At 32.4% G+C, this 13,688-nt stretch overlaps 2 protein-coding genes across 2 annotated transcripts; one reads left to right on the top strand and one right to left on the bottom strand.

The window, feature by feature from the left end:
• Positions 1-3,492: 3,492 nt before the first annotated feature.
• On the top strand, positions 3,493-4,092 carry LOC123915059 (uncharacterized mitochondrial protein AtMg00810-like). Its single transcript, XM_045966210.1, has one exon. The coding sequence runs from the start codon at positions 3,493-3,495 to the stop codon at positions 4,090-4,092; it is 600 nt and encodes a 199-aa protein (XP_045822166.1).
• A 3,957-nt stretch (positions 4,093-8,049) lies between these two features.
• Positions 8,050-9,337, bottom strand: LOC123915850 (BRI1 kinase inhibitor 1). The gene has a single exon (XM_045967114.1). The coding sequence runs from the start codon at positions 9,118-9,120 to the stop codon at positions 8,233-8,235; it is 888 nt and encodes a 295-aa protein (XP_045823070.1). The 5' UTR covers positions 9,121-9,337; the 3' UTR covers positions 8,050-8,232.
• Positions 9,338-13,688: the final 4,351 nt, after the last annotated feature.

Genomic DNA, 13,688 nt, shown 5'->3' with positions numbered 1-13,688 from the left:
AGGTTAGTTGATAGTTAGTTAGGCCTAGTTGGTTAAGCTTACTTGTTGTACAAGCTAACCATATAAATACACTAGTGTGTATTCATTGTAAATACTTTTGATTGGCCCATTAAGGATGAATAAAATTTCTATTTTTCCCTAAGTTTTCATAATCTTCTTTCACCAAAATCATCAAGAACAGTTTTCATCTTGTTCATCACAGTTTTGCAAATTGTGTTCATGCTCATGCTCAAGCCTGCGCGCCTATGAGCTTGCCTGCGTTCTGTGCTTGCTTGTGCCTGCAATCTGAGCCTGCTGAGCCTGCAATCAGAACCTGCTGAACCAAGTCTTGTGTTCTGCTGCGCCAACAATTGTCATCAAGAGCCTGGTTCAATCACAGGGATACAAGAGTGAATTTTGAAGGAATCAATTGAAAAAACACTAAGTGAGCTGTGTATATTGATTTCTTGAAGATTCAAGATGAATACTCAAGGTTTTGGTACAAACATTCTGATTCTTGATGGGAAGAATTGGGATAGATGGAGTGCAGTGATGAAATCGTTATTTGGAGCTCAAGAGTGTCTTGAGGTGGTGCTAAATGGATACGATGAGTTGGTAGCAAATCCAACAAATGATCAAAGAAATACATACAAAGAAAATAAGAAGAAAGACTGTAAGGCTTTGTTCTATATTCAGCAAAATTGCGATGCACAACATTTTGAAAAGATTTCAAAATCTACTAAGTCCAAAGAAGCTTGGGATATACTAGAGGGTTACCATGATGGTGGTACCAAGGTTAAAAAGGTGAAATTGCAGGCGTTTAGAAGGCAATACGAATCTATGGTGATGGAGGAGGATCAAAGAGTAAGTGATTTCTTCTCAAAACTACTTGCTCTTGTGCATCAAATGCAAAATTGTGGAGAGAATGTCACTGATGAAATGGTAGTAGAGAAAGTGCTAAGATCCTTAACTCCAAACTTTGATAATGTAGTAATAGCTATAGAGTATGTGAAAGATACAGCTACTATGAAAATTGAGGAATTACAAAGTGCTTTGAAAGCACATGAGATCAAAGTACTTAGTAGAGGTTCAGAAAAGGTGAATCAACAAGCCCTGCAAGCTCAAACCAACAAGAAAGATGATAGTAGCAAGAATTATAAAAAGAAAGGGAAAGATAAAGTAAAGTGGCTTAAAGATCAGAGTTCAAGAACTGATGACAAAGCTGAATCTTCTAAAGGAGGAGGTTTTGTCAAAGGTAAAAACCAGAAAAAGAACTTTGATAAAAGCAAGGTGAAATGCTACAACTGTGAGAAGCCTGGTCATTTTGCAGATGAGTGTTGGTACAAGAAGGATCAACAAGAGGCTAATGTAGCAGAAGAATGTGATGTCAAGTCAGTCTTGATGATGGCTACTATAGGAGATGAAAGTGAGAAAAATGAAGAATGGTTTCTTAACTCAGGGTGCTCAAACCATATGACACCACATAGAGAATGGTTAACCAATTTTGATGCAAGCAAGAGGTCTAGTATAAAGCTAGTTGATGGCAGAAAACTTGCTGCTGAAGGTATTGGTAACATAGTGATCAGAAGTAAGAAGGGAGGCAAAGTAATCATCTTTGAAGTGTTATATGTCCCTGGTATGAACTGCAATCTTCTCAGTTTAGGTAAATTGGTGCAAAGAGGGTTCTCTGTGAGCATGGAGGACAATGCACTGAAGCTGTTTGACAAAATGAAGAACTTGATCTTGATGTGCAGCTTGTCAAACAACAGGACCTACAAGTGTAAAATCTCAAGTGTAGATATGATGTGCATGTCTACCACAGTGATTGATGAGATTGAAGCACTTTGGCACAAGAGGTATGGACACTTGAACTATAGAAGCCTCAGTGATTTAAATTCTAAGGAATTGGTGTATGGTTTGCCTAAGTTCAAGACAAAGAAGTCTATATGTGAGATATGTGTGAAGAGTAAGCACAGTAAAAAACCTTTTGTAACTGAGATGCCTAAAAGAGCTAGTGCTGTATTGCAAGTTATTCATAGTGACATCTGTGGTCCATTTGAAGTTGCTTCATTAGGGGGAAACAAGTATTTCATTACATTTGTTGATGAATACAGTAGAATGATTTGGTTATACACTTTGAAGTTAAAAGGTGAAGCTTTAGAAGTGTTTAAGAAATTTAAAGTCTTAATTGAAAAAGAAAGTGAAAAATCAATTAAGATCTTGAGAACTGATGGTGGTGGAGAGTATACCTCAAGAGAATTTGAGAACTTCTGTACAAATCAAAGCATCACACATGAAGTTACTGCTCCATATACACCACAACACAATGGACTAGCAGAAAGAAGGAACAGAACATTGTTAGATATGGCAAGAAGCATGATTAAGCAGAAGAATTTGCCACACAAGTTCTGGGGTGAGGCTGTGCTCACAGCAGCTTATATTCTGAATAAATGTCCTACAAAGAGACTGAAAGTTGTGCCAGAAGAAGCTTGATGTGGGAGGAAACCAAGTGTGAAACATCTCAAAATATTTGGTTCACTATGTTATAAGCATGTGCCAAATGCTAGAAGGACCAAACTTGAAGATAAAAGTGAAATAATGATACTTATAGGGTATCATCCAACTGGTGCCTACAAGCTATACAATCCAGTTACTCAGAAGGTTCACATTAGCAGAGATGCAATTGTGAATGAAGAAGAGAAATGGAAATGGGAGAAAGAACCAGTGTATAGTAGTGAATTACAATCAACCTTTATCTATCCAAGTTCAAGTGATGAATCTGATGGAGGTGAAGAAGGTGAATCAGCTACTGACATTACTCAGAATCAAGGTACAGAAAGTGATGGTAATATGAATCTCTCAAGTGATGATGATGATAGAATTCATATGATTGCAAGAACTCAGAGAACCAAACGTGTACTAGCTAGATTGAATGACTGTGAAGTTACTCAAGACAATGCAGTGAATGATGAGGGTGATCTCATTCACTTTGTATTACTAGCTGATTCTGAACCATTGAATTACAGAGATGCTTTGAAAAGCAATGTGTGGAAGAAGGCTATGGAAGAAGAGCTTAAGTCAATTGAGAAAAATCAGACTTGGAAGCTAGTTGCCTTGCCAGACAAGAAAAAAAGAATTGATGTGAAATGGGTGTTCAAAGTGAAATTGAACCCTGATGGCACAATTTCAAAGCATAAAGCAAGGTTAGTTGCTAAAGGGTTCTTACAGAAGCATGTGATTGACTACAATGAGGTTTTTGCACTAGTTGCTAGAATTGAAACTGTGAGGTTGGTTGTAGCATTGGCTTGTAAGAACAAATGGAGCCTGTACCATCTGGATGTGAAGTCAGCATTCTTGAATGGTCCACTAGATGAGGAGGTGTATGTGTCACAACCTCCAGGTTTTGAAGTGAAAGGGAAAGAAGCAATGGTGTATAAGCTGTATAAGGCTCTATATGGCTTAAAGCAGGCACCTCAAGCATGAAACAAGAGGATTGATGACTTTATGATTCAGATGGGGTTCAAAAAATGTGCAGCTGAGTTTGGTGTATATGTACATTGTCCTAAAGATGAAGAAATTGTCATAATCTGCTTGTATGTTGATGATTTGCTCATAACTGGAAGTAAGAATGCAGAAATTGCAAAAGTGAAAGATAAGCTCAAAAGTGAATTTGAAATGTCTGATCTTGGTGAACTTTCATTCTTTCTGGGAATGAGATTTATGAGAAGAGAAGATGGTATAGTAATGCACCAGCAGAAGTACATTGGTGAATTACTTGAAAAATTTGAAATGGAAAGCTGCAATTCATTGTCAAATCCATCAGAGACAAACACAAAGTTTGATGAATGCACAGATGAAGAGAAGGTTGATCCAACTGTGTTCAGACAAATAGTTGGCTCATTGAGGTATGTGTGTAATAGTAGGCCTGATATATGCTATGCAGTGAGTGTCATTAGCAGATTCATGCATGATCCAAGGAAGTCTCACATGATAGCTGCTAAGAGAATCCTCAGATACCTTAAAGGTACTTTGGAACTTGGCTTGCTATTCCCTATTGGTACAAGCAGTGCAGGGAGTACTTTGATAGGGTATTCTGATAGTGATTGGTGTTGAGACATAACTGATAGGAGGAGTACATCAAGTTATGTTTTCAAGTTCAATAATGCTGCAATCTCTTGGTGTACAAAGAAACAAGCTGTGACTGCACTCTCATCATGTGAAGCTGAGTATATAGCAGGCACATTTGCAGCATGTCAAGCAATTTGGTTGAATTCAGTAATGAAGGAGATCAAATGTGAACCAGTGAAGCCTTTAATCCTTAGGATTGATAACAAGTCTGCTATAAGTCTTGCTAAAAATCCAATTTCACATGGCAGGAGCAAGCACATTTCTACCAGATTTCACTTCATCAGAGAACAAGTGACAAATGGTATGATTGAGGTGCAATATTGTCCAACAGAGGTACAACTTGCAGATGGTTTTACCAAAGCAGTAAAACATGACAGGTTTGAGTTCTTGAGGAGGAGTTTAGGTTTGGTTGCTTGTAATTCAAGTATGAATTAAGGAGGAGTATTGAAAAGTGTAATTCATCTTGAATTAGTTAGTTAGTTGTTGAATAAAAGTTAGTTAGAACTAACTTGAGTTAGTTAGTTTGTTAAGAAACTAACTAGGTTAGTTGATAGTTAGTTAGGCCTAGTTGGTTAAGCTTACTTGTTGTACAAGCTAACCATATAAATACACTAGTGTGTATTCATTGTAAATACTTTTGATTGGCCCATTAAGGATGAATAAAATTTATATTTTTCCCTAAGTTTTCATAATCTTCTTTCACCAAAATCATCAAGAACAGTTTTCATCTTGTTCATCACAGTTTTGCAAACTATGTTCATGCTCATGCTCAAGCATGCGCGCCTATGAGCTTGCCTGCGTTCTGTGCTTGCTTGTGCATGCAATCTGAGCCTGCAATCAGAACCTGCTGAACCAAGTCTTGTGTTCTGCTGCGCCAACAAAGACAATAGGTTTATGGGTCTCTCTCTTGTTCAACCTCCATTTTTCTATGCAATGTGAAAGTTAACTCACTTCATATTTACCACAACATCTAGCAGAATGATTTTTTAAAGGGTAAATAGGGTTTTACCCCCCTGCAAAATAAGCCAATTTTGCATTACCCCCTGCAAAAAAAAAACTTGGGATTACCCCCCTGCAATATGAAGATTCTCTCTTTTTACCCCCTGCTTGACAACTTGGCATAGAATCTTTATTTTTTATGAGGTGGCATGCATATGTGGCATTTATTTATTTTTTATTTTTTTAAATTTGCACATGTCATTTTTATTATTAAATAAACTAAAAATTAAAAAAATAATAATAAATTCTTTTCTAATTTCCCCTTCATCCCTACCACGATAACTTTCATCATTCAACAAGAACAACAACATCAACACCACCAAGAACAACAACAACATCAAAAAAATCATTAACACCACCAAGAACAACAATCCAAAAAGAACCCAATTTTTTTTCTTCCAAAAATCAATCTCGGTAAACCCAGAAACATAATCATAAATTTCTTTTGTTCTTCTATTCTTCATCCCTTTGTAACAACCCAATTTCTTCCTAACCCAAAAACATAATTCTTATTCCCAATTCTTCATCCCATCAATTCAATCCCTAACCCATAAATTCAAAAACCCAGTTTCTGCCTTTATAGGAAATCTGGTTCCTAGTTCTGCCTTTGTTCTTCATCAATCATTTGTTTCGACGAATTCGACGGAGTGATTCGGCGGATTTCTAGGTTTTATTTTAGATAAAAAGGATTCTGGGATTCTGAGTTTGTGTTAGAGAAAAAATAATTTTGGGTTTTGACAAGAAGAATGAGAAGGAGAAAAATTTGTTTTTTTTTTTTTTTTTTTTTTTTTGCGTTAGAAACAATGGATTAACATATCTTTTTGAATTAACATATTTTATTTTTAATAATTTTTTTTTGACACAATATTTTTTATTTTTTTAAAAACTAATTAAGTGGAATTTTTTAAATATTTGTCACCAATTTATTTAATAATAAAAATGACATGTGCAAATTAAAAAAATAAAAATGAAATAAATGCCACATATGCATGCCACCTCATAAAAAATAAAGATTCTATGCCAAGTTGTCAAGCAGGGGGTAAAAAGAGAGAATCTTCATATTGCAGGGGTGTAATCCCAAGTTTTTTTTTTGCAGGGGTAATGCAAAATTGGCTTATTTTGCAGGGGGTAAAATCCTATTTACCCTTTTTTAAAGAACATTGATTTATAAATGTATTGTTGATTATTTTGTAACAAACAAATGCGTGAAGCAAACAATTCTAATAATAATGTGATTACGAGATCACCATTCTTTTTAGTTTATGCATAAGCAAGGCATGTTTGACAGAAAACACAGAGGGAAAATGGTTAGAGCTAACCAATCATATATATTATTTATTTGGTTACTCTTCACAAAGTTGTTGTTCAACAAGTAACATTTTCCTTAGTACAACAGCAAAATTATTTCAACACTCAATAGGCATGCAATATAACATTATTTTTCTCTTTAACACTCAATTGTCATGCCACCAATTGACGATCTTCCACATTCTATGTGGCAACAACAATATTGTTGCATTGTGGGTACTAGTAACTTGTTTTCAAAGATCTTGCTCCAGAAGTGCGAGAAGTACATGTGTAGATTTTTCATAATACTAACAATATCCTTGATTTTTTTTAGTAGCAACAAAAATCTTTTATTAACAAACTCACTAAAACATAAGATACATTTTTTTTTAATTTACTGGCAAAACTCTTTTATTAACAAACTCATTATAACATAAGACATTATTTTTTTGGACATAAGTTAAACACAGGCAGACGCGGAATGCGCTAGTGGAAAGTCTGTTTGGCCAGTAGTTGTATCTCCTTTCTGCACTAGTGTATAAAGCTGGTTTTATAACTTGCTAAAATTTATGATAATTAGTTAAAGTTTAATGCTTCAAAAGAATTTTTTTTGACAAATTTAAATAAACCTTCAAACCTTTAAGAATTCTTAAAAAATAAATTAATTAAGTATTATCAAGATTTCTTTTAAATGTTAGTGAAACAATCTATTTGTTGTATTCCAATGCAACATTGTGGAAAACCATTGTGCAAGCTCAAATGTAGTATATAGTCCAACACCTTATAACAATTAATTAATAAAAGGAGTTGAGAATTTAATCTGTTTAAAAGTTTTAAAAAAACTGATGTGAGATTAATACCATTTAATTGGGCATGAGACGCGGATATAAATTATGGATGACCTGCTTAGAATTTGATAGTAGGTGGTTTAACAGATCATAGAGAAGACTCTAATACCATTTCGCAACCGATGTAAGTCTTCTTAATATTATGCACAATATTCAAATCCAAATATCTGGTAAAATCCAAATATATTTGTGTAAACAAAACTCCTTCAGAAACACATTTCATATTCTATTCTCAAAATTAAACTGTAACCTTTGAGTAAAATATACCTAATTCCAACAACACACACCTTATACTATATTCCTTTTTTTATTGTACCAAAACTTACTTGTTTTTATCACTTCATAGGAACAAAATGATTTTTCAGAATTATGTGCACAAGTTGAACTAGAAGACACACATTATTAATCTTGTCTGATATATAATTTTGTCAGTTACCCCTTGTCTCCGAATCTCAAGTAATAGAAAGAAGAAAAAAAAAATTCTGTAACCTCTATTGATCGATCTTCACACAAGTTACACTTAGATACTAAAAGATAATGTATAGTCTTATTCAAAAAAGATAATGTATAGTATTAATTTAAAAAAAAATAAAATAATAATAGTTAATATGTTACTAGTATTTTTTTTTTTACTAACGATCAAATAGCACAAATCGAGACATTAGACTCTAGTGTTTAATGAATTTCCTTTAAGGCGGATCGTTCAGGAGAATTCGAGTTCGATTTCTGGTAGAAACAACTTTTGGTCAGACTTTACTTAAATAACACAATTTTTTTATTTTTTTTTGACAAATAGCATAAAAATATATATTGGAATATTATTGGTATTTAAGTGTAACCTGAGGTAAATTTTTATTTATTTTTGCCTAAATAACCTGAGGTAAATTTGTAGATATAGATTTAACATTACAAAAACATAAAATGTAAAAACTACAATACAACTAGGTAAAAAAAAAAAAAAAGCATCTATGATGTGTCTATGAGGAAGCAATTAATTAAGCTTATCTTCTTTTGCAATAGAATTTTTGCAGTGAGCAATTGCAGCTTGAATAGCTGCATGTAATTCTTCCATGGTACTATCATTACCATGAGAAGAAGAAGCAGAAAGAGCACCACTTTTTGCAAGCAATAATCCACTATTTGTTGGAGAAGTTCTCATTGAAGCTGGTGCTGAATATTCTCCTCTACTTCCTCTTAATTCTGGCTTATTTTTTCTCATTAAATTACCTGAACGTGAATAAGCTTCTCCATGAAATTGATTCTTTTCTCTTTTACCTCTAAAAAAGTACTTTTTTAATGCTTGTATAACATCATATCCAACAACTTTCTTCTTATTCTGCGGCTTCGAATTCTCTTTATTATGATTTCCTTTTGTTAATCCAAACAATGAGAAACTACTAGCTTTTGCGCCATGCGAATTCGACCTATTTTCTTCCTTTGTAATAATTCCTCTACTATTGTTATTGTAGATGTTTTCCCTGTTGCTAGTGTTGCAACTTCCGGCGTCTCTTCTAATCTTTTCATTTTCTAAGTCTCTGATAGGAAGGGTGAAACTATCATTTGAATTAGTTGAAAAGCGCGGCGAGGAAGGAAAGTGAGAGAGGAGATGAAGTGGTAGTAAATGACCATGAAAGAAAATGTCATCAGCTGGTGATAAATCAAGTGCAAGAGAAGAAGAAGGTGATGGTTTGGAATTAGAATGGAGAGAGATAGTAAAAGAGAATTCATGAGTAGGTGAAGAGGTAGAAGATGAAGAAGAAGGATGTTTTGGTGATGTTGTTTGAGATTGTTCTAATTGGATTGAATGATTGTTTTTTTCTACTTCATGAATTTTTTGTTTTTCTATGCACTTTTGATGTTGTTGTGTTTGTGTTTCCATAACGGTTTTTGGTTGGTTTGTCTTAAAAGAGTGACAAGATTTGATGATGAAGTGTTTGAGAGATGGAAAGTGTGTTGTGAATATTTTTTTGCTTTGTGTGTGCGTTGTATGGATGATGTTAAGAGAGGTTTTTAGGAGTGAGGGATAAGAGAGAGGCCGGAAAACAAGGAAAGGGGGAGTCCTTGTCAAAACTCTGTTTGGACTTTGTAGGTATGCACTTTTTTGATACTTTTTCCATGAGATCTTTTAGTTACTGCCACAAGAGGATATGTCAATCACTTAAATTATTACCGGATAACCGTTTATCTTGTAGAGTATTTAGTGGACATTAGACAACACAAACAAAGTAGTACCAAATTTACAACAATAATATACTATTTATATGCGGATAGTTCAACGGGTTTAAACATCTTGACTGCATAAGTTTAAAGATTGTTATTCTACTTTTAGTATCCTTAACTAGTGTCTCGATGACACTATTTAGCATTTTTCAATGTAAATATTATGTAATAGAAAAAAATATATAGAGGCACGAGGAGATGGGAGGGAAGTACGATCGATAATTTATATTGGGTTAATATTTGTCACATGTGTAAGAGAGACACCACATTTTTATCCAAAAATTTAAGGATTGAATTTACTATAAAAATTTAAGGATTGAATTTACTAGTCATCTTACTCATATGTTATTCAAACCCCTCATTATGGGACTTTCAACATTCAACCTCACACTTGTTACACAACAATCTCCCCTTCACTTTTCTATAAACGTGAAGCTCTAAATTTACTAAATTTGAATTTTTTTTTAGGTTTAATAAAATGTTTCAAACCCTTCACATATGTTCATGTTTCAAACCCCTTATTATATTACTGATGAATAAGATAAGATTAACTCGTGCACATTTATAAAGATAAATGACGAATTTGTTACAAATAAATTAGATAAAAGGACCTCTGGTGTAATATTGCGTTTTTATTTGTTTAATATTTTTCGTTGGGCATTAAAATCACGTGTTTACTAAAAGAAAAAAAATCATTTCTTAAATGTAGTTTAGATGGTAACTACCAGAAATATTATTGCAAGGATTCGAACTTCAAATTTTGAGTCTAGCCACCTTACTACTTCAAATTTTTTTCCTTTCAAATTAGCAATAAATAATTTCTTGCAAAACACAATTATTGCGTGGATTAAATTTAATTAATGCATATAGAAGAGTATTGTGGGGGTGAGATTAGATAGTGTATTAAGAAGTTTGGTGTTTTGTTATGTTGGGTCCATGTCAAGTCCAACAGCAATTGTTGTGCTGGTTTTGGAAATGAGGTCACAAAACTCCAAATTTGGCCACTAAACTTAGACACGATTGGTATGGCGGATTCCACTCAATTTTTTTGGATGTTTTTTCCCTTCAATCAGTGAGAACGTTTATCGGATGGAGAATGAAGTTTCCATCCTTCCATGTGATGTTGTTGTACATCAAAATTTACAACAAGAATTACGTACAAAATATGAACATCACTCAATTAATGCAAGTATTAGCGTAAACTTAAATGTTCACCATAAGTTACTCATTTCTTAAATTCCTTTTTTTTTAAGCCACTAGATTTGGTCTGGTGATTAGGGAGTTGGGTAGTATGCTAGAGGTCGTAACTCGTAAGTTCGATCTCCAGCTTCATTGTAAACCAGCATTTTTTTTATGCATTTACCACTAAAAGATGAGATGAGATCCTCTCCATTTTCTATCATTTCCATTTCTTCCATTACCAAAGTTTTTAAATATTTTTTTGTGTATAAAAAGTATTTGGACCCACTTAATATCACATTTATGCATTTATATTCCCAAAACTATATAATAATGAAGGAAATGGAAAGAATGAGAAATGGAGAGGATCCTAACTCCTAAAAGATAGATCTCGTAACAATATAGAAAAGAATAAAAATAAACTTTTGATAAGCTACTAGGTTTGACCTAGTGATGAGGGGTTTAGGTAATATGCATGAGGTGGTGAGTTCGATTCTATGCTCCATTGTAAACGAAAAAATAAAATAAACTTATGATAAAATACATTTAAAATTATTATATAATTTAAAAGTGGAGGTATATTGTTAAATAGTTTTTTATTAAAAAAATTGTACTATCTATAGATTTATTTTTAAATTTTAAATTAATTTAAAATATGAGTTTAATGAGCATACACCAATTGTGTCAAATAGTTTTACACAATCATTAAATATAAAATCATTAATTTGTTATGTCATACAACTAATTTAAAATATTTTCAAGATTTGACGAAATATAAAAATATCCGTTAGTCTAAAATTAGTTTACACTAAAAAAAATAGTTTACACTGTCTGTGCATCTTTTATTTATTTATTTCATAAAATATATACCTATACCATTATCATTTTATATTATCTTTAATTTTTTTAAATAAAAAATTAAGTAGTTTGAAAAGGTGATGATTAAATACCCACAAACTCCATTTCAATAGGATAAGAAAAAGGTATATAATCTGAGCCTAGAAGATATCATAAAATAATTCACCATATTATCCTTAAAAACAAATGTTGAAACAAATCCTAGTTGAACGAATATACAAAGAAGAATAAAGTATACATAATCATACTAATAAATGCAAATATTTTATTTAATTTGAATAAAAAGAAAAGAGAGTGGGAGGACCATGACTGATAGTAGTCCAGCTGTTGGGAATTATTCAGTTCACCCATTCATAAATCATTCATTGATGAGCATGAAAGCTCAAAGAAACAGAAGGACCAATGTCGTTTAGGGAAGGAATGTCATGTGATTGTGAGCCCCAACATAGTACTCCCTCCGTCCCAAAAAGAATGACCCAGTTGACCGAAACACGCATGCCAATGCATAACTTTGGCGACTAATATCTTTAATTGTATAATAGTAAAAATTATAAAAAATTGATATTTTGAAAATACTCATCGAGACGAATCTAACAACATCTTATATGTTAATATTTATTTTTATTTATTAGTAGAAAAATATGGTCAAAACAATATATATGAATAGTGCATATATTCAAAATGGGTCATTCTTTTTGGGACGGAGGGAGTATATAATAGTACATGTTTACATATATCTCTATGTGTGTATGTATAATTCCACAAATGTACATTGACCACAATAGTCATACTTAGACCTAAATACTTAAGACATGCAAATGACGAAAAATTATTGGGGAAAAAGTTACTTCATTAGACCCACATTTGTTCTAAAATAATAATAATAATTTCTGCTATGAAGAAGAATCGAAGACGACGGTCAAAGTTGATTGATGTGACGGAAGATGACGACTTCTTCTCATAGTGATATATAATATAGTGGTGTATTTGTAAGAATTTAACATTCAAATTAGTCATAGTTTGTTTATAGTGGAGTATTTTCTTTTTTTTGGTACATAGCTAAACATTATTGTTAGTTGTCATTTTCTTCATTTTTATATGGCTTGTATGTCTAAATAGATTCAATTTTCTTTTTTTTTTTTTGGTAGAAGATTCAATTTTCTTTATTATTTGGTTAAACAAAACTTATATTCTTTTTAGTCTAATCGGCATTCTAACTTTTTATCCATAAAAATAATCGATAATTAAGCAAAACTCTTTCTTTTTTTTTTTTTTTTTTTTTAGCTTAATCGACATTCTAGCTTCTATCAATAAATCAATAAATGATCAAAATTCATAAGTTTTAATCTAAGAAATATTATAGTATAATATACGATATGGGCTTGTTGTGGCTAGGTGGTAATAGTCCCACACACACGTGCATACGGTGGAGGTCCATTCAAAGGAATTTTGTATATGCCTGCCTGCCTGGTTAAGGTCAACATCTTATCATGGAGCCATTATTTGGTTGGAATTGGAAAAAATCATCAACTCAACACTTTTCACTGCTCAAATTGTATTCTAAAATTTTCATCTTAATTTGCTTTACGTGATAGGAGAGAGAGAAGAGAATGTGGCATAAAACAAAAATTTCACCATCAAATAACATAGAGATCCTTTTGTGTGGGAAAATTAACAAATGATTTTCTATCTTTCATATTAGCCATTCAAAATTCATGACCAATCCTTTTTCCCCCTAACATGGCTAGTCATAGGACAAACAGATAGCACATCAACTATAGTATAAACCTTGAATCAAGTTTAATTCATACATATTGTCAATTTAAATTTCTTTAATGCATGCATCTATAATTATATTTTACTACTACCTCCATTTCAATATATAAAACTCATTTTTACAAATTTTGCTGTCCCTTTTATAAAATATTTTTAAAATTTAAGGTGCATTAATTAAATTTTTACAAAAATATCCCTTAAAAAGTGAAAGGTAATTTTAGAAAGAGAATGCACAATATTGACAAATTTAATGCAAAAATTATTTTTCTTAATTCTTGTGCTTTTACCAATAAAGTCTTGTATTTTGAGACGGAATAGTATATTTTAGAAATTAAACTAATATACCGTAAAGTTGTATAATGATGAGCTACTTGGACACATGGACCGTTGGATCACATCATCCAAGAAACCAGC

Source organism: Trifolium pratense, linkage group LG3, assembly GCF_020283565.1.
Source record: "Trifolium pratense cultivar HEN17-A07 linkage group LG3, ARS_RC_1.1, whole genome shotgun sequence".
Taxonomy (NCBI): domain Eukaryota; kingdom Viridiplantae; phylum Streptophyta; class Magnoliopsida; order Fabales; family Fabaceae; genus Trifolium; species Trifolium pratense.
The sequence above is the reverse complement of the archived record's forward strand: the minus strand, read 5'-3'. Positions and strand labels throughout refer to the sequence as shown.